Source organism: Artemia sp. Qi Xiang Cuo, chromosome 2 (assembly GCF_049724085.1).
Source record: "Artemia sp. Qi Xiang Cuo chromosome 2, ASM4972408v1, whole genome shotgun sequence".
In the NCBI taxonomy this organism is placed as follows: domain Eukaryota; kingdom Metazoa; phylum Arthropoda; class Branchiopoda; order Anostraca; family Artemiidae; genus Artemia; species Artemia sp. Qi Xiang Cuo.
In genome coordinates, this window is record NC_142795.1 from 49,387,120 (window position 1) to 49,409,918 (window position 22,799).

Consider the following 22,799-nt stretch of genomic DNA (forward strand, 5'->3'; position numbering starts at 1 on the left):
GCGTCACTGCAGTAGTCAACTCACCGTCACTATCAACACCTGATCGATATTCATAGCCCAATGATTGTCCTCTCAACTCCTTGTATGCCTTTGGTGTCATCGTCATAAATTGTATGTAGCTTGCATAGTTGGATAAATTATTGCTAGTCCTCACCAATGTTCCATTAATAAATACATTAATTTGTTTGAACAAATTGTGTAGAATATAGTTTTCGTAGGAGAGACCATCGGCAATAGTTGGAGTTATATTATCTGACTTTTTCTTCACCGCAACATTTAAATCAATAAATATTGGTGACAAATCAATAAAATAGTTTTCATTGGAAAATATTTGAAAGTGCATATTTTCCGAGAGGGGTTGTTGGGGGTGAAATTTTTCATAGTAGCCATACTTGACACTGACATCAACATTTTCAGCATTGAATAGATTCAATGAGGAAGTGATTGATGGATATGATTCCTTGTGGGGAAGATAAGTCATCTTAAGAGAAGAAATCCTTCTTTGATCTAACAGTATTTTTCGTTTTCTTCTTCTGCTTATTGGTCTTTCTTGTTTTATTCCTCAAAGTCCTTGTTGATGTCCTTCGCTTCCCGCCTGGGTGGAGACTGATGAGTGAATGACGCGCATGCATCCTTTTCAATCCCTCCCCATTTTGCCGAGATTTTAATTGCTCATCGACGGCTCTTGCTGAAGATCTAATATTTTCCTTAACACTCTCCTTGAAATTCTTGCCCGACCCCCAGTCCTGTAGTGTTGAGGCAGCAAAATTTGATGCAGCAGGTACAAGATATTTTCTGGCAAGGGGTAGTGCAGAACAAAATAGCCTAGCAAACCAGCTACCAAGACCCTGGCCAGAAATTGCAGTACGCCCCTTATATTAGTCCAATATATTGACTATTTGACCAAGACTCGAAGCACCAACATAGCAATCGATATAGAGGGAGACAAATGGAATTGTTCTATTTTTCATTTGAGGTGTTGATGTCGCCGAAAATGGGTCGAAAACGACATGTAATCAATTCTAAGCTTTTTTTTATTGCTAGAGGATCACCCAATTCACTTCTTAGTGCTAACTGACAGAGTTCCAAATATGAAGTGTTTACAGGAACATACTGAAGATGCTTTATAATATAGGCATAAACAAGCTCATGGGTTGTTTTTCGTTCAAGAACACGTAGTAGGGGGAGATTTGAATTACCAACTCTCGATGTTTCCACAAAGGATGCATAGAGAAATATGCAAGAGTCCGAGGCAAAACCAGGTGGATAATCAGCAAAAATAACTTGATCCATCCCGTAAAACGTGCCAGCATTTTTCCCATTAATCATATTCTGTTTAAAGCCAAGAACGTCTCTCAGATTATCATTGAGAATAATTATTTCAGTGTCAACAGGTGAGGTAATGTAAATACTATCGTGTTCCATTGAATAATTAAAATGGAATGTACCATTCCTACGATATGAGATTTTTCTATTGATTGTACGACACAAATCTGTCATATTATCATATTCAATATATTTCAATTTAACATGTGTATATTCGCTAGATTTAAGTGCTTCAACCCATTCATAGTCGACAAAGAGTGACCAATGGTATAACTTTTATATCATAAAAATATTATAACTTTTATATCATACACATGATCCTTTCTCAGGATGTCATATGTATTTTTGAGAATACAGTCGACAAGAGCCACTTCATACGCACCGTCAAATTTGATGGCGGGGGAGAGTCCAAAAATCACTTGTCTTATTCAAGTCATTTTAGAGAGGATCGGAAACGTTGGACATAAATGTTACATAGAAATCATTGGGCATTGTCAATATCTTCAACACTGATCCAAGAATCAAAATCAGAGTTTTATCCTAGCCACCCATCAAGTAACTGTTTCCTACCCCTGTGAGTACGAGTCTTTAATATCTTTTCAACTTGATAGATTTCACTATTATCTTTAACCTTTTGTAATTCACAGTCATAAAAGCTGCCGAGAATCTCTTCATCTTCGGTATCTCGCACACAATAAGTTATGGGTTTAGTGTCTAGGATTTTTTCCACTTTAAAAAGTTCTGTGGACCACAAGTAATTCACCTTTTCAAAAACATTAGTTGTTTTTTTAATTCGAACATCACCAACATTGAATTCATTTTTCTTCTTGACAATCGTTTCATTGGAATATTGTTTAAGAAAGGTGTCAATTGTATCATGATCAGAATAATGAACTTCCGTTGGGGTTGAGTTGGACAATGATCGATGAGGTCGTTGATTATAGATCAACATGATTTTATCTAAATCATGAATAAAAGCCGGTGTATTTTTCAACGAACAATATCTTCAAATTAAAAGTCCAATAGTTCTTATCAATCGTTCGGCCAATGCAGCCTTTATATGACTATGAATATGATAGAACAGTGTATTATATTTCGCTAGTACTTTTGCAACATTTGGATTAACAAATTCACTACCGCGATCCGTTTGAATTTTTTTATACGAATCCTGTTCGAGAATACTTTCTACAGCCTGAGCAACCTCAACACCTCTCTTCGAGCGCAGTGGAATTGCATATGTATAACGACTATAAACACTGATTGCAAGTAGAATGTTCTTGTACGGTGTATTGTGACGTTGTTGAATCTCATCTAGAGTTAGGAGATCTGCTTGCATTATATGAAATGGGAAAAAGGCTTTAGTTTTTCGATAATGATTAACACGAAGTCTATGATTTCTATGCAGAGTGTAACTTGATTCATTTTGTAGATAGTCTTGTACACTTTTAGTGTGAACACCAGTGACTTTGGAAAGAGTGGTGGGGGAACTTAAACTCCCCGCTTCACCAATATTTTCATAAACACCTTTCAGAACTTCAACCATTTTGAACGTAAACAGGTAGTGTAACGTCCGCTACCCTTTTGTATACTTGTTGTGGTTGGTGATGGGGGTGATGAAGACTTGATACGCTTTCGCTTTTGTTTAGCTATCAATTGTGTGCTCCTCCTCGCCATCGTTGTCAAGTTTCCACTAGGTGTGCTAGTATTTTCCAAAATTGATTTAAAATCTTCTTCTTCTTCTTCCTGTTTATGTTTTATTGGCTTTGTTGTCGATGTTGTTGATGCATGTTCTTTTAATTTTTTTAAAATTTGTCTATTACTATTAAGACTTTTGGGGAAGTTTAATGTATTTAGAAAGTTGTATAGATGAGTGTCAAATGATAATAGTCCTTTACGATTTGTAACCATATCATAGATGAAATCAAGTAGATTATAGCTCTTGCCCCAAATTATAATCCCTTTTCCGTTGCCATCAATTTGAGTATAATCTTGAATACTTTCCATGAGATAAGTAAGGAGTCGTTTAATGTTTTCAACATATTTTTTGGGTCTTATATCTAAAAATTCCAATAAAAATTAATCCAAATCCTCCTTATTCAATTTTGTTCTAGCAGCAGCAGACTCTTGAGGCGATGATTCTTTTTTATGGTCAATACCATTGGCCTTCGCACGACAGGGCTTATGTTTGTCCTCTCTGTGAAGTTTATCTTGAATTAAAAGCAGTTTTTATCATCCTCAATATTTTCGTTGTCAATGAATTTACTCAGGTTGTTCTCAAAGTGTTCCACGGTTGAGAGAGCGAGTTCTATTGGAGTCAATTTATAGGGTTTTGCCATTCTCTCTCTCTAGAGAAAACTGTTTACAAGTCCTGCAATTATTGGCAGTAAAAGTGTGAAAGCTACCGCCCGCCTGAAGAAGACGTTTCTTTTTAAAATTCTTTCTTTTTAGAGGCCAATGTACGTACAATGGAGCGATGTTGCTTTGCCTGTTGCTTAACTACTTCTGGCAGTTGAACATTACCCTCGGTCAAATTTAAACAAAGTTCAGATATTAGATTAATGAAATCATTGTCAATACCATATTTGAGTATGGCTTTCCTAAGCGAGGGTTTTGAAGTGCTTAGAACTGAAAATAAATGTCTATTTTCATGTAGTTTCTTCAGTGTCATGATAGTAACTAATAGGTCTTTTTACTGTTCACGGGGAGATATACTGTAAATTTCATTGTCAAAAATATCTGTGACTACACGCAGATCCTCGGGTATATTTTGGTTAAGATCCAACAGGATATAGCCATAGGGTTTATTAGTTGCCTGATTGTTTGCTGAGAGCAGAAATTTAGGGGCTCCGGGGTATATTTGTTTATTGAGAGTTATTAAAGAGCTAGAAACACGAACAACTCTGTAGATGATATAGTAGGTGCAGTTCAATGCAAGTGTTCGCATACACTTGCTCTGATGAAAGAAATTGTGTAGAACCAGAGTAACGGAAATCTGTTCTTGATGAGAGTGAACAGTGAACAGTTGTAGCGTTTCCTGAGACCATTATTCAATAGATTCAGCCAGATCGTCAATAATCAGCCAAGAGTTTTGTTCAATAATGCTGAAAACATCAAGTCCCTGTATGAATTGTATCTGCACCAATCCCGTCGTGGCAATTGCTTTTATTTTATCGTATGACTCCTGTGAAATACTGTAACAATAGTAGATTTTTTTTGGATTTTCCACAAACATTTTATCGCAATTTTTAATTGTTTTAGTTAAGAGTGTTGTTTTGCCTGACATTGACGGTCCACAGAGAAACGATCTGAATGGTGTTTTAAATTGATATAGGTTCCCTTCAACAGTTCACCTTGACAACTAACTGTAGACTATAGCTGTCTAATGACTAAATAATTTCCCTACTACTCCGTTCAAGAATAATAAGAAGACGAATAAAGAATCATATTTTCTTTTATTATACGAATAAAAGTAACAACACTTAAAAAATACTACATTGAAAAAAGCACATTAAACATGAAAAAATTACTTTTTTTTTATTTATTTATAATTAAAAATACAACATTTACATAGGCACTAGAAAAAACACTTTAATAAATACACTTTTTTTATTTATTTATAAAAAATACAACATTTAATGAATAATGCACTTAAAATGATAATATCACTTTTATTTACAGCATTTTAAATTTAAGTTTTGGGGTCCCCCCCCGGGGGGCGGCCGCTGCGGTGGCCGGGAAGTGGGGTCCCGCTGCGGCGGGCCGGTTCGGGGGGCATTAAATAGTGGAAATTGATCTGCCTTGCACACACATTGAAAATTGTTTGTGATAAAAAAAAAATTAAAAACACCCATTACCCAAAAAAACCCTCCCACCCAATTTGTACTTTTTTAATGAATGTAAGTTAATTTTTCTAGACCGAGTTGTTTTCTGTACTCTACACATTCAACTCGATCTGAAATTAAATAATGACCGTGTTGTAGTACTTACACACCACCTTCAAGTACATAAACTTTGTCTGATATGGCTGACATGGCTTTTTTCTCAACTCTAACTGTCTAGTTTTTAAATTGTAAATAACAAATCGCTATGATTTTTACTCTTGGGACTAAACTACCTTCTACACAGTTTCTATAAACATTCATGTTGAAATTATATTTTACAAAATGTGTAGGCGCCCCCTTGCAAACTTGTTTGATATCCTTATTTTGCGTTTCTACATAGTATACCTTCGGCACAGGAGACACACCACTGGATATCAGATCGCTTCCCGTTTCAGATTTTAACATTAACAATTGATTTGGGGCCTGGTGTTTCACTAGCTCTGGGTAGAGGGATTCATCCCAATTAGTGTAGTCCATTCGTGAGCTAATGTACTCGCCATTTTCCAAATCATTCAATAGATTTTCAGTTTCGACTTTTAACAGGAGTGAATCAGTTTCCCCGTAATACACTTGAACTTGTCATTCAATCGGGTACTGTACCTTGCATAGATTATTATAAAATGAAAGCATGGGTTTCTTGGATATTTCAGTTATTGCACTTCCCGCTGCAATATTTTTATTTAAAACATCTTTTCCTTGCTTGCAGTCTAGGAGTACCATATCAGAATCTATGATTGTGAACAATGTGATGTTTGAATCCGTAATGATTCGAGCACAATCTTTGGGATTGGTTACAATGTCACATCGACTTCTGTTTTGTACGCTTTCGCACATTTTACCGAAAGCTGAGTTCAAAATGACCTTATAGACTTCTTTTTCAACTTTCGTTTTTACTTGTGAACCCTTACTGACAAATGTGTCAATAAACGTTTTCATGTTAGGCTTTTGATCAAAGTGGATGGCTATATGAATCTTTGCGACCTTGAAGCCATTGAACACCATCCATTTCAATAGCAAGTGATGAACAACGATATTCGGTTTCGGGTTGAGGTCGGCAATTAGTTTTTGTTTTGAAGGTACCTAGTGCATACTCCCATCCTCTACTAAAGATAAATTGTATGGGCTCAGAGAGTCCCTACCCATCGGTCTATTTATGCACGGAAAAACAAAGTCTTTTACCGAGTCATGGATTTCCACGGGTATTTCACCGTCAATTTCAAAAAACCAACCCTGTGCCCCATGCTTCTCAACACTAGCAATGTCGGGGAAATTCGAAGCACATGGATTGTCAAGCCATTTATAATTGCCAAATGGCAAACAGTAGTGAGACATTGCCGATGGGTAAAGGGAATTCATATCCAAAAAAAACTGCGTCTGACATTTCATCGGCGTACTGTCCGTTCGGATCAGTTTTTATAATACGATCCCCGTAATAAACATACCCACCTCTCAGTGATCTCTCCACCCACAGATGCTGATCCACATCGACGATCAGACCAAATTTTCCTTTGCTGATTTAAAGTATCAAGTCCGTCACCAAATGAGGAGTGGAAAAATAATAACCTAAATCCAACCCAAATTCCCCATAGATTTTATCCGTATTTTTGCACACAATGTCCAGAAGAGTGGGTACTTCACTGGCCAAGTATAGTTTACAATAATTCCACCATTTCTTACATCCGCCCTTTGGCCAAACCCTCTTAGCAAATTCGTTGTCGCTAGTAGTGCACTCACTCTCAGTAAGAGAATTTTAAAAAGCTTCAATGGTTGGTAATGACACCTCATCTAGCCTCGAGCCAGAGTTGTAATAATCATACCCTTACACGGATATATACCCTTATATACCCTTGGATATATACCCTTACACGTTAATAAATCATACATTTCATCATTGAGGAAGCGCCGTTTGAGGAGGGGGAAGCTATCGAAATTGTCACTTTTCTGTACTTGAATCAATTGACTTAGAGACTTGGAGAAGAAACTGAAAGAGCCTAAAAAAAGGATTTTACTCAGGCAAGTGTTACCCTTGTCAACTGTTTTCCACATGAATTCTAGCAGCAGTAGCTTCACCGATGATTTGGTTATGACTTTATATGAAAAAGAACCATTTATACATGCGTTTACCACTACTTAACCCTAGGCAAGATGGTCCATGGCTTGAAGAACAAGCTTTTAGTCGTAATTGGAATTGTATATAAAAGCAGCTAAAAAATACTATTACATAACGTAGCAATTGTACGACCGATGTGCTACCCCCCTAAAGTTACTCCCACCCGATGTAATTTCCTGCCACAAATGATCATGGTCGATCACCTTCCTCCTCCCCCCATTCCCACCACCATCATCAAATTCTCCCTTGCAAACCCAACACATTTTACGATTTTAATGGCTAATCTGTCATCTGATGATAGGAGTATAGGACAGTTTGTATAACGAAGACGCGAAACTGCACTGTTTGCTGTTTTGATTAGACTGACCAATGCCGAGTGCATACAATCTTCGCCTTCACCCAAAATCTCAACTACAACCAGCACTTGCATGGTATCATTGGAATCTCGTTGTGCGTGTGCGTAAGAAACTCTTATCGCTTCATGTATTTTAACACGATTCGGAATTGACGAATCGTAAATGTCTATGAGTTTGGTTTCGTAGTCTAAAGCGATCTTTTTGCTATATAGGAGCTAGTTTTGGAAATTCTTAAGACGTAAGATCGCTCTATCTCCGCTTACCGTCTCCACAGCCTGGTATCCATGACGTTTACAGTGTTTCATGTGATTCTTTAACTTTAAATCAGTCCGAAATCTTGAGAGGCATGTTGGACAGTAATAACGTACACCCCCACATTTTTTACCCTCACTTAGAGCCCTACTAATATCGGTAATTGGATTAAACTGTCCAATAGAATCGGGGCCTGTGGGTGGCTTGTATAGAAGCCACACCCAATGTTCCACTGATTCAATTGAACGAGCCTCCACTGGGAATAATACGCCCTTCTTATCGGAACGGTGACCCTCCTCAAATTCTGTTTTATACTGTAACACTGTGACACCAATCTTTAAATGTGCATTAGCCCTCTCGAAAATGTCTATTCCTTTTAGTGTCACGGGAAATTAACCATTTAAACAATTAAAATCTACTATGGGGATCTTTGAACCCTCCCTACCATTAACTGCCATTTCATCCAACTTTTTCTTAGATACATCTATTTGAAGAGGTCTGTATGCGGCAATTATAAATGCATATTTGAACACTGTAGCCTCGTATCGAAACAGATTTGCTGTATCCCCCTACATACCTCTAAATCTGAATGATTTTTTGAAACTCTAGCCCTCTCCCTAGCCCCACCTCTTACTATAAAATCCTTTTTAAATCTACAAATATTAACCTTTAAACTTTCAATAAATAGAACCACCGACCCACTACCCCCCTCGGTAAAATTTTTCCATTTATTTTGAACGCTACTGGCATACCCTAGAAAAGCCTCCTCATCATTAGATAACTATCGGTAAATCGGCAACATCTCTGTGTGCAAGTGTTTCGATTGCCAGTTACTCGAAATTTCATTAACCAAAGTATTTTTTTTGCTCGTTATAATTTCCCAATAACCCCCACACCCCCATCTTTTGTTCAAGAAGGGCTCAAATCTTATTAGCATATAAATGTGTAATGGCCTGGGGATCTTTTATTATATCCCCCGACACTAGAGAGTTAAAGAGGTCACCGAATTTGGCGCTGTAGACCTTTGGGTGATGCAAGGCAGAGTTGGAAAGAAAAAAAATCTGGAAGAGGGGATACTTGTGTTGTTGTTGTATCATTATTACTACTACTACTAGTTGTATTATTAACCAGAATGGTGGGGGATGACATAGAATTGTCAATAGCACCGCCCCCAGTCTGTTCAATTGCAATGGATGGAGATGGCATGAAGTCCTCTAAACCTGTTAGTATGTATTCCAGGGTGTTTCGGGATAGGTGATCAAGCCAGCCTGTATTGTCATGTGACGGAATTTCTTTATGAGGACCCAGTTCAGATTCACTACTAACACCACCTAAATGCTCTTGCATGAATCTATACGTCCATTCTGGGCCCTCTATAATGTCAATGTCACAAGTTAAATCGTCTAGGCTGACCATGTCCCCAAAACAATCATTTAGAAAACCCCTATGCCACTGCATATTGTCAAGAACTTATGTAGATTCATCTCTAAACTCCATTGGTGGTGCTAGAATTGATTCAGGTCCACTAAATGTTGATGTTTCATGACCCAATGAAGATGGCGCTGCTAATTCATTAATCTATAGAAAAAAGGGTTTATTTTCTATGTGAAATAACTATTATTTTATAAATTTGAAAAAACCTTGTTCATTTTTCACCCCACCCACAAAACTCAATTCCTCCTAGCATTATTTTAACTAAATACTTTCCCCCCACCCCCGCCCCAAAAAGTTCAGAAAGACGCAATACCCTATTTATACTGAAGCATTTCTAGTCGTATGTTTACCAGGATATTGAATAAGTACCATTTTTCACCCCACCCACAAAACTCAATTTCTCCCTCCTAGCATTATTTAAGTAAATACTTGCCTCCAATCCCTCCCCAAAGAAAGTTCAGAAAGACGCAAAACCCTATTTATGCTGAAGCATTTCTAGTCGTATGTTTACCAGGATATTGAATAAGCACCATTTTTAACCCCATCCTCAAAACTCAATTTCCCCCTCCTAGCATTATTTAAGTAAATACTTGCCTCCATCCCCATCCCCAGAAAGTTCAGAAAGACGCAATACCCCTATTTATGCTGAAGCATTTCTAGTCGTATGTTTACCTGTATATTGAATAAGTTCAACTTTTCACCCCACCCTTACAACGCAATTCCTAATAGCTTTATGTATTTAAATAATTGCCCCCACCCCATCCCCACAGAAAGTTCAGAAGGAAGCAATACCCCTATTTATGCTGAAGCATTTCTAGTCGTATGTTTACCAGGATATTGAATAAGTACCATTTTTCACACCACCCACAAAACTCAATTCCTCCTAGCATTATTTAAGTAAATACTTGTCTCCACCCCCTCCTCACAGAAAGTTCAGAAAGAAGCAATCTCTGAGGGGATCAGAGAAATTTAAAACAATGGTTGGGAGTGAGGGATTGATATTTTAATTTCTCTGACATACACTCTTAGTGTTGAAAAAAAAATGGTGAAAATAAAAGAGTAAAAAATGTTGGAAATAAATAAGTAGATATTTCTATAGTAAGATAGAAGATAAAGATGAAAGACCGACATATTCCTATTCAGACTGCACGTGCATCCCTGAAGTCCCTGGAAAACCAAGACAAAGGTTGCTCTCATGATATTGATTACCCGGGGATTATTCATTATGTGAAGCTATTCACTCCTTCTTGAGTTTCCTACCAGGTTGCATAGAGGTTTGTGTAGAGCTGACACTGGCGTGAGAGGTTCCTGGCATTAAAAGTTGTGTGGTCATTGTCTGGTCCAGAGCATTTGTAATGGAGCTAGCATATCTGATGATGAAAGGCCTTGCAGCTTGCATCAATATGCTATTGTTCAATCTTGCTGTCTTTTCAGGGGGAGAGTAATTGCATGAATCCACCTCCTCCACCTCCTTAAAAAAGAAGAAAAATTTAGTATTGAAAAACGATTTCCCTTTTTACAGAAGAAAAATGAAGATATTTATGCACACTTTCAACTAACTACGGCTAAGTTCGTTAAAGGCGAGCTATTTTCTTGCAAAAGCACAAAAAAAAACAGAAAAAATGCTCATTGTTCCTTTAGTAGCCATGCAATTAGACTAAAAATTAAGATATTTATGCTCAGTTTCAACTAACTACGACTAAGTTTGTTAAATGCGAGCTAAAATCCAAATTAATTCAAAACTTAAAATTTCTTCCCAAGAAAATATTTTGAATACGATTTGGCTATATATCAATTCTGAGTTTAATCTACTATTCTTTAATTAGCAACTTCCTTAATAATATAACTCAATGAATATCCATAGATACCCAAAATTAATATAAAACTTAAAATTTCTTTCCTAGAAAACATTTGAATACGATTTGACTGTATATCAATTCTGAGTTTCTGGCTAGAATTACACAAAGCCCGTCTTAATCACCAACCTTTTGTTTTCATAATTCAGATAAGACACGTTTGAAGTCTGGATCCAAAAAGGACCCTTTCTGTAATTATAAACACAGGTGGTTTTAGACCGAAAAAGATTTTTGATAATGGGAAAAAAGGACATTTCGAACGAAAAGAACTAAATCTAATGAATTAAACTCGTAAACAGAGGAGGGGGCGATTAGGTTTACATAATAGAAAAAAGTGCTCATTTTACGTTTTCTAGTGACTATAATCATCATATTGTAGGGTTTGTATTGTTGGGGGAAGGGCTATGCCCCCCTGAAAGTTGAATTTACTAGAGAGATGGTAAAATTATTCTATTTGGAAATAAATTAAGAAATTTACTAAGCTGTACTCACATTATAAATCGAAGTAGGCATAACTTCAAAGTCAATAATATTTAATGCATTATCCATGATATGCTAAAACATTATGAAAATTTAATCGTAAGGTATGAGCATTTTATACAAAATCTCAAGGACGAATAAAAAATCACTCCTTTTATTTGTAACCAATCACCAATCAAGTTATCGTATATTGAGTAACCTCCGCTGTCTCTGATTGGCCCCTAAAACGGATGTCGCCTCAATAACTAGCCTGGTTCTGTTATACAATCTCGACTATGCTCTCAGAACATGCTTGGCCACTTTATAGGTTGCCAGCTTTTTTTTAAAATGTGCACGTGAAGCTACACTGCATATTCTTGTACAGTTGATATCAATAACAAAAAAGCCAGTCTGGTTGTGTTATACAACCTTGACTATACTCTCAAAACGTGTTTGACCACTTTATAGGTAAAGGTTTGCCAGCTTTTTTGCAATGTCCATGTGAAACCACACTGTATATTCTAGTACAGTTGATATCAATAACAAAAAGCCAGTCTGGTTGTCTTATACAATCTCGACTATACTCTCAAAGCGTGGTTGACCCCTTTATAGGTAAAGGCTTGCCAGCTTCTTTTAAATGTCCACGTGATACTGTAGTGCATAATCTTGTGCAATTCCATGTATCTTTTCATGTATCTTTGATATATATTGATAGGTTACTACTCGGATTTCCCAGCACTATTTAAAAATGATTGGCCTATGTTATTCAGGGGGTGTGATTCGAACAAAATTTGAACTTTGGCGTAAAGAGTGAGGTATTGACTAGGGGGGCGAACTCCCTAATATACGCAATAAAAACATACGAATATAGAAGTTCGTTACGTAAGTTAATTTGTAAGTTACGTCATAACAAATTTTCGAGAAAGCCATTTCGCCAAAAAAAAAGAAAATTAATATGCGAATTTCGTTTTAATTATTTATGTACGGGGAGCTAAAATCAAAGCTGCATTAATTCAAAAACGTTCAGAAATTAAATAAAAAAGCAAGTTTTTTAACTGAAAGTAAGGAGCGACACTATAACTTAAAACGAACAGAAATTATTCCGTATATGAAAGGGTTGGTCCCCTCCTCGATGCCTTGCTCTATACGCTATAGTTTGACTCTGTCGCAGAACTTTGTTTTTTAAAAGAATAAAAAACTTTAGCGTAAAGAGCGAGGCGTCGAGGAGGGGCCCGCCCCTTTCATATACGGAATAATTTCTGTTCGTCTTAAGTTTTAATGTCGCTCCTTACTTTCAGTTTCAAAAAACTTACTTTCAGTTAAAAAAAAGGCCATGCGGCTCCAATGTTTTATTATTATTATTTATTTATTTATTTATTTTTTCCCAGGGGCACTTCATATGGAAGGGGTCGTCGTAGAAACTTCAAAGGGGGCTCATTTGAATGGAAATTGAGAGTTCTAGTGCTTTTTTTAAGGGACAAAAGTGATTGGAGGGCAATTAACCTCTCCCCCACGCCCATCATTCCCCCAAACACATCCAATCAAAATTTTGAGATCGCCATTTTGTACAGCGTAGTTGATTTCAAGATAGGAAATATGTTTTTGAGGAGGACACTCCCCCACAATCCTCAGGGCAAGGGTTTTACGTTATTCCCGGGGGCCGTGTAAGAGCGATGTTGGCCCAATGTATTATATATTATTTTTTTTCCTTTAGAGCAGGGCACTTTGTATCAAAGAAGTTGTCGTAGAAACTTCGAAAAGGGCTCATTCAATTGGAAATTGGAGTGGCTTATGCCCTTTTTAGTAGTCGAAAGGGATTGTAAGGCAACTAACATCCCTTCCACGCCCACCAATTCCCGAAACATATCCAATGAAAATTTTGAGATATCCATTTTGTTCAGCGTAGTTGATTTCCACATATAAATTATGTTTTTGAGGAGGACACTCCCCCACAGCCTTCAGGGCAAGGGTTGTCAGTTATACCCTGGGGGCATATAAGATTTTCATAGAAGGTGTTGTCGTAAAAACTTCAAAAAAAGTTCATTCGATTAGAAATTCAAAGAGCTAATGCCCTTTTTAGTCGAAAATGATTGGAGGGCAATTAACTCCCCTCTCACGCCCACCTTTTCCCCAAACATATCCAATCATAATTTTGATATAGCCATTTTATTCAACGTAGTTTTAAGTTCTGTAAATTAGGTCTTTGAGGATGACAACCCCCCCCCCTACAGCCCTCAGGGCAAGGGTGTAAGTTATACCCTGGGGCATATAAGGTTTTTTATAGACAATTTTGTCGTAGAAACTTCAGAAAGGGCTTATTCGATTGGAAATTGAAAGGGCTAGTGTCCTTTTTGATAGTCAAAAGTGATTCTCAGGCAACTGACAAACCTTCCACGTCCACTATTTCCCCAAGCCCATCCAATCAAAATTTTGATATAGCCATTTTGTTCAACGTAGTTGAAAGTTCTGTAAATTATGTTTGAGCAGGACACTCCCCCCACAGTCTTCAGGGGCAAGGGTTATAAGTTATGCCCTGGGGGCATATATGGTTCTTATGGAAGAATGCTCGTATAAACTTCAGAGAGGGCTCATTTGATTGGAAATTGAATGTTCTAGTTCACTTTTTAAGCGTCAAAAGATATTGGAGGGTAGCCAACTCCCCCCCCCCCCCCGATACCTCTTTTTCCCAAATGCATCCAATAAAAATTTTAAGATACCTATTTTGTTAAAAAATAGTTCAAAGATCATATAACAAAATTCCGGTGTCGATACAACCCCCCAGGGCCCTGGGGCAGGCGTTGTAAGTTATGCCCTGGGGGCATATATGGGTTTTATGGGAGGGATGCTCGTATTAACTTCAAAGAGGGGTTCATTTGATTTGAATTTGAAAGTTCCAGTTCACTTTTTAAGAGTCAAAAGAGATTGGATAGTGACTAGTCCCCCCCCTCCACGCTCTTTTTTCCTCAAACGCATCCAAAAACACCTTTGAGATAGCTTTTTAAAAATAGTTAAACAAATACATAACGAAAACTCTGTTGTCGCCAGTGACCCCCAGGTTCCTACGATAGGCATTATATGTCATACCCTGGGGGAATACCTGGTTCTTATGTAAGGGATGCTCGTAAAAACCTCAGAGATTTCTCATTTCATTGGAAATTCTGAGTTCTAGTTCAGTTTTTTAGAGTCAAAGGAGATTGGATGGCAACTAGCCCCCCCCCCCCCATGCACCTTTATCCCTAAATGCATCCAATAAAAATTTTGAGATAGCCATTAAGTTAAAATTGCTCAAAAGTCAGATAATAAAAACTCATGTGTCGTCACAACCCCCAGGGCCGGGGGGCAGGCGTTGTAAGTTATGCCGTGGGGATATATGGATCGCATGAAAGGGATCCTCGTATAAACTTCAGAGAGGCTCATTTGATTTGAAATTGAATGTTCGAGCTCACTTATTAATAGTCAAAAGAGATCCGAGGGCAACTATTCCCCCCCACACCCTCTTTTGCTAAACCCATCTGATGAAAATTTTGAGATAGACATTTTGTTAAAAATAGTTCAAACGTCGGATAAGAAAAAATCCGGTGTCAATACAACCCCCCAGGGGAAAGCGTTCTAAGTTATGCCCTAAGGGCATGTATGATTCTTATGAAAGGGATGCTCATATAAACTTCATAGAGGGCCCATTTGATTGGAAATTGAAAGTTCTAGTTCACTTTTTAAGAGTCAAGAGAGTTAAGGCAACTAGCCCCCTCCCCCACACTCTTCTTCCCCAAACCCCTCCGCTACAAATTTTGAGATAGCCAGTTTTTTGGAGATTATTCAAAAATTAGATAACAAAAACTCCCCCCAGGGCCGGGGGTTTAGGCGTTGTAAGTGTTGTCCTGGGGGCGTATATGGTTCTTTGAAAGGGATGCTCGTATAAACTTCAGAGGGGGCTCATTTCATTGGAAATTGAAAGTTCTAGGTCGCTTTTTAAGAGTCAAAAGATATCCGAGGGCAACTAGCCCCCCCCTACACACACACATACACTCTTTTCCCCAAGCCCATCCGATAAAAATTTCATAATAGCCATTTCATTAAAAATAGTTCAAAGGTCAGATAAGATAAACTCCTGTGTCGACGGAACCCGCCAGGGCCCGGAGGCAGGTGTTATGAGTAATGCTCTAGGAGCATACGTAGTTCTTATGGAGGGGATGCTCGTATAAACTTCGGAGAGGGCTCATTTGATTGGAAATTGAAAGTTCTTGTATATTATTAAAGAGTCAAAAGAGATCGGAGGGCAAGTAGCCCCCCCCCCTCTCCTCCACCCCCTAAATGCATCAGATAAAAATTTTTAGATAGACATTTTTTTTAAATAGTTAAAAGTTATGATACAAAAAACTCTGGTGTCGACACAGCCCCCCCGGGTCCGGGGGTAGGCGTTGTAAGTTATGCCCTGGGGGCATATATGGTTGTTATGGAAGGGATGCTCGTATTAACTTCATAGATCGCTCATTTGATTTGAAATTGAAAGTTGTAATTCACTTTTTAAGAGTCAAAAGGGATGGAAGGGCTGCTAGCCTCCCCCCACACTCCATTTATTTTTTTCCCATTTTTTGTGAAGTGCCTGTGAGGCCCTTCATATAGAAAGGGTCGTCGTATAAACTTCAAAAGGGGCTCATTCGATTGGAAATCGAGAGTTCTAGTGCCCCTTTTAAGAGTCAAAAGTGATCGGAGGACAACTGCCCCCCCCAAGCCCTTTTTCCCAAAATAAATCTGATAAAAAAATTGATGTAGCCATTTTGTTAAAAGTAGTTCAAAGATCATATAACAAAAACTCCTGTGTCGACACCCCCCCCCCAGGGCCTGGGGAAGACGTAAGTATTGCTCTGGGGGCATATATGGTTCTTATGGAAGGTGTGCTCGTATAAACTTCGGAGGGCTCATATGATTGGAAATTGAAAGTTCTCGTTCACTTTTTAAGAGTCAAAACAGATCGGAGGGCAACTAGCCCCCCTCTCCACGCCCTACTTTCCTCAAACCCAACCGATAAGAACTTTGAGATACCTTTTTTTAAATAGTTCAAAGGTCAGATAAAAAAAACTCCGGTGTCGACACATCCCCCCAGGGCCTGGGGGCTAGGCATTGTAAGCTATGTCCTGGGACCGTATGTGGTTCTTATGAAAGGGATGCTCGTATAAACTTCAGAGAGGGTTCATTTGAATGGAAATTAAAAGTTGTAGTTCATTTTCTCAGAGTGAAAAAAGATCTGAGGGCAATTAGCCCCTCCCGCCCTCCATGCCTTTGGGTTTATCGGATGGATAAACCCATCTGATAAAAATTTGAGGTGATCATTTTGTTAAAAATAGTTCAACCATCAGATATTAATAATATAATAATATTATTTTATTACCCGTTATTAAACATACAAAATGTTGCAAATGGAGTACAAGAAAAGAAAAATAACAAGAAATAACAACAAAATATCCAAAGAAAACTCAACTACAGAAAAACAAGATTGAGAACATTACTACGACAAAATTTTTTTTTACAAAATTAAGTTATTACGACGTATAACTAAGAGTAGCTTGGCTCAAATGCCTTCGCAAATCGAGCACGGAGATTCAGTACAGCTATAAGTGGGTCGGCTATACCATACTTCAGAGATATTTTCGAATTCCACATCCAAATTGAAAGACGAAGCAGATACTTGCCATATCTGTAGAAAGTAGACCGAATACTGCGGCGATTAGACGAAGTAAATATTTTCCAAAGCGGAGATAGGGCTAGCACATGTGGCAAAAGAAAAGCGTTATAAACCCTTGCGAGTAGAAAACGGTTAAAGTGGCACTTCATTTAAACGTGAATTCCATAAGCTCTGCGTGTCTTTACAGCGAACGACGAAACAAGGCAATCGCGAGTTATTTGTTTTTAAGATCGCTACATATTGGAAGGCCGAGGTACATAATCTTAGACGAAGACTTAATGATATAAGCTCCGGAAATAACATCAACTGGTACACTACCTTTAACGCGGCTATTATATACGAGAACTTTACTCTTCAGGGGATTGAAAGAAAAAACATATGTTACCGTACTCCTTACTCAAAACACGGGAAGTCTCTTCGATGCCTACAAGTGTTCTACTCGCGTTCAAAATGTCGGCGGCATAATCGATCAGCGAAACATTGAGACCTCTAAAAATACATTTAGACTGAACCGGTTCTTGTGATGAAATAATACTATTATTGAATAGCGGTGGCGAAGTAAGTGCCCCTTGGCGTATTCCCTTCTCTACGAGTATAAGACTAGAAGATAGGGCTAAAGCATTAACACACGGTACATTTACACGCGCTTTTAATTTACTATACATATTCCTCAGTGCGTGCAGAAGAGTTTTACTATACATTTACTATACATTATTACTATACATATTCCTCAGTATCCACGCCACGCTTCTGAGCAGACAACAATATATGAGGGTGCACACCGGAGTCGAGCGCGCGGTTGACATCGTGACCGCAAGATACAGGTCTCGTTTGAATCATCGGCGTCAATCAACAAATTAACAATCATATAATGCGTGTGTTCTCTACTCATGTGCCTTTTGAAACCAAATGTGTTATCCGGCGTGTTACAAGTAGCACTAGACCTATTTACAACAACACAGTACAGGTGCAACCGTTATCGGGCGGTAAGAAGAACACTGCCCCCCCTTCTTTTCCCTTTTTTAGTACAGGAGTAATTACACCCGTGCAGAATAGGTCTGGAACAATCCCAGCATTAAAAATCATTTGGTACAGGAAACAAAGGTGCTCGACAAGGTTCTAACTTCCCACTTGTAGATGCAATCCGCACAGGTTATCCACCCCCCTCGACAACTTCTTCAGTTTCGAGAGTGCCTCACTGACTGACGAACTAGACACAAGAAAACCAACTTCCCGTTCACATTCCGCAAGACTCGCATCGAGCTCAATAGACAATTTATTTTCTAGATCAGCATTAGGTGATGAAAACTCGTGCGTAAAATATTTAACCCACTCACTCTCACTGGGCAGAACTTCAGCTGATTCTTTACGTTTCTTCTTTTTTAGGAATTTCCACATGCGATTGGGGTCTTGCTTTACAGATTCACTATCACGTTCAATAATTAGAGCACGGTGTGTAGCGAGGGTTTTTCGCTTAGTTTATAATCGAATGGAGTTCACTATACCATGCCTTGGTCGGCCGTTATCTATCCACATGCGTAACCACAGAAAGGTTTTTTTAAATTAATTTCGTACAAAAACGTTCATACAAAACGAAACTAGCTAGTATCTCGGCTCTCCACCAAAACAGATAATTAGCCAAACACTTACGAACTACAATCTGAGAAAATAAATATCACGACGTGAAAATAACAAAAAGAAAAGAAAAATGATAAACCATCACAAACCCCACCATAATAAAAGTGATAAGGGTGAGTGTGCTAATTATTGAGGCATTGGCTTAATTTCTTTAGGAAGCAAATTACTTAGTATGATGATACTTTTAAGTCATAGAAATGTTGTAGATAATGTTTTAAAAGAAGAACATTGTGGTTTTAGGAAGAGTAGAGGAGGCGTCGACCAAACTTTGACTCTTCGATTATTAATTTAGAAGTGCCTGAGTCATCAAACCCCTTTAGTCCTATGTTTTATAGATTAAGAGCCAATGTTTGATTCATCTGATAGAAGAGCTTTAGCGAAGGTCTTATCCATGTATGGTATACCAGACACATACCTTTAAGTGATTAGTGCTATGTACGAGAATAAAATTGCTGGGGGTAAAGAAAGGAGATTAATAGCCGGTGTCGTATTAAATCAGGAGTTAAGCAGGGCTGCGTTCTTTCTCCATTTATATGGATCATTTTGTTGGACTTTATCAGAAGGAGCACAGCAAAGGCAATGGGAGAACATGGAATCAAATGCGGAAATAAAAATGTCCTAGACTTAGATTATGCTGATGATTCTAGCATTTTAGAGGAAAATGTTAGCAAAATGAATGAATTGTTAGAGGTTTTGCGAGTTCAGGGTGCAAGAATAGGTTAAAAATTAATGTTAAGAAGACTAGGGATAAGTGAAGGTGATGTTGGGTAACGAGAAGATCAAACGAGTGGACAGATTCACTTACCTAGGTAGTATTACTATTAAAGACGGTGGGTGCAGTAAAGATGTTTAAAGGAGGGTAGCCAAGAACCAGGGGTTTTTTTTTCGATGTTGAAAAAGGTTAGGAAGAATAGGAAAATAAGTTGGCGAACAGAGACTAGAATATTGGAAGCTTCACTGATGACAGTGATCAAGTATGGATCAGAAGCGTGGGCGCTCTGAGACACGGAGGGGAGTTTGCTAGATATTTTCCAGAGAAATTGCCTACGGATTGTTTGGGTACCCAACTGAATGACTGTATCTCAGACAGTAAGTTGTCTGAAAAATGTGGTTCAATTCCGCTTTCTAGGGCTATAGTGAGAGAAAGGATGGAATGGCTAGTACATGTTCTGTGGATGAAGGATTACATACTTAGATTGCCAAAGACTGTCCTTGTCGGCCAACCGTGTAAAGCCAAATACTCTGAATAGATCTGGAAGGAAGAAAAGGGTGCTTAGCTGTATTGGCCTCAGGCTGCTTTGTGCTACATTGAGTTTCTAATAATAGTAGTGGTATAATAATATGTATGTGAGTATTTGTTTGTGTGTGTCTATGTGTCGTATTTGATCATTTACCTAGGGTTTTGTTTTTTTCTTCTTGAGCTCATTCTAATTGATCCGAAAAAATCGATGTAAATACTATATAGCCTATTGATAAATTAAAAAGGTAGTTGATATTGCGTTGTTTTTCTTTTCTTTTTTTCTTTTTTTTTTGAATAGCCAAAAAATGCTCTTCCGAATTATGAATTGTGTTTTTTCTTTTACAGATATATTTCTATGTATATATATTTTGAATACCCCAAAAAAATGCTCTTCTGGATGATCTGAATTATGTTTGTTCTTTTACAGGTATGTTTCACTTTACACAGTGTAATTATGTTTGAATATTCTTTGAACTTATGACCTCATATTATTTTAGGAATTATTTGGGGCTGAAATTCCGCCGCACCGGCCTCATGGAGTATTGTCAGTGGCTTACAAACCTGGTGTTGATTGTGATGGTCTTTGTATCAGCGTTTTGGTTTCTATTCGAGTCCCTTTAGAAAATGTCTGCCTTATTGATAAATATACCTGGATAGAGTTAAGTCAAACAGTTGGTGATAATTACCTCAAGCGTATGGGCAAAGATATGACTGTACCACTAAATGTTTTGCGATAATTTTTTCTTAATGTTTGTGTTTTTTCTAGTTGATCATTTACTTTGGCAACAGCTTTGGTGCAATGTCTAAGCGTATTTTAAAATATATTTCCTGCTGAATATTAGGTTAATTTGCAAAAGGGTAAAATATGCTGATCAAAAATATATTAAGTAAATAAAAAGTTAAATTTAGTTGCTGATGTATTTTCATTACTCACTCTCACTCTCTTGCTTTCTTTCTTTCTCATTTATATTTTTGTTGATCTTATTTTTCTTTTCAACAATCAGTTTCTTTATCTGTTAGAAATTCAGAAATTTTCAAAAAGGTTTCTAGAAATTCCAGATTCTAAGATCCAAAAATAAACTTATCTTCTAACACTCGAACAAATAAGACCATGTAGTTATTATCTTGTGAATTGCTAAATTGTTTTATATCTTCCACCTTTTTGACTTTTTGTTTATGTACCCGTTCTCCTGGGCCTTGAGTTTAAGTAAAATCCTTATCCAGTGAAATATATCCTAAGTTATTCTAATATTCCCAGAATAAAAAGTTATCGGGAATATCTTAAGCATTGATAAAACGTTTTGTTGATTTTCCCCTTTTTTGCTTTGACCATGTACGATTCAACAGATAACGACTTACATAGTTTGAATTTCGTGTTAATTGGCATGTTTAAAATAAATTTCATCCCTCAATAAATACTACATCACAATAATGATCATCTTATTCAACTTATGCTTATTTATGCATATTTTTTTTTTCTTTTTTGGTATTATCTTGAGCTTCTTGTTATTGATTGTACTATCTAGGTTAGGATGAACTTAATTTGAATCAGCTCGTTTGAAATTCGCTTTTTTACACAAAAATTTGATCGCTTGAGCGTTCCACTTGAGGTTTTTACTTATAGAACAGCTGTTAATATTCATTAATAGTCTACTAAAAGAAAAAAAAAGGAAAAAAAGGTTCATGCATAAGCTTTTTACAAGGAAAGCCTCAAACGATGTGTGTGTTCTTTCTTTCTTTCTTTTTTTTTTTTTTCTTTTTTTTTGTCTGATGCCTCGAATAGTAAAGAAGCGTGTTTTGCTCAATTAAATTCTTTGGGTAGTTGTTTTTCTTTTGTTTAGTTTTCTTTCGGTCAGAATACTTTCGATATTGTTTGTTATTTTGTGAGTGTTGGCTTACTTATAATGTTATTTCTCTGAATGTACCAGATTTTTTACGGTGTAGTTCTATTTTTTTTTTTTTTTTTTTTTTTTTTTTTTTATCTTGTTGTGACTGTTTGTTTCTAACCGGTGAAGGCAACAGTTTAGGCATATATGTATTTGTATACGGGTAGTTGTTAACATATTTTGAGACTTTGTTTTCTTTCCTTTTAACCATTAAAATATGAAACTTTTGTCTTTTTGTCATTTCAAAGCTAGGATTTGTTGTTGGTAGCCGTAATATATAATCATTCAGTGACGGCGAAGAGCTTAAATGAAACAGTTCGTTGTAACGAACTGTAAGTAAGGAGTGACTCGGCTCAATAGTAACCGAAACTGTAAAAAAAACGGAATTTTGACATCAAAAGATACATCAAGTCTACTGAGCTGTTTAAAATCGTTGGAGGGCAACTAGCCCCCCTCCCACGCCCCTTTCTACCAAAGTCGTTATATCTAAATTTTGAGATAATAATTTTGTTCAGCATAGTTGAAAGGTTCAATAGCTATGCCTTTTAGATAGCATGACCACGCACAGCTGTTGGGAAAAAGGGCTGTAAGCTACGAAATATGCTCATTGTTTACCCATAGTATTTTTTATTTGTTTTCCATCGGTGAACTTCTCAGGGGAAATTCTGTACTGGGGGA

At 37.3% G+C, this 22,799-nt stretch overlaps 1 protein-coding gene across 1 annotated transcript in view; it reads left to right on the plus strand.

Moving 5' to 3' along the window:
* Positions 1 to 22,214, plus strand: part of LOC148955321 (8-oxo-dGDP phosphatase NUDT18) — a 210,832-nt gene extending 188,618 nt beyond the window's left edge. The window contains 1 exon segment of the mRNA XM_089101510.1: positions 20,733 to 22,214. Coding sequence (XP_088957636.1) covers positions 20,733 to 20,972 — 240 coding nt within the window. The 3' untranslated portion in view covers positions 20,973 to 22,214.
* The last annotated feature ends 585 nt before the right edge of the window (positions 22,215 to 22,799 follow it).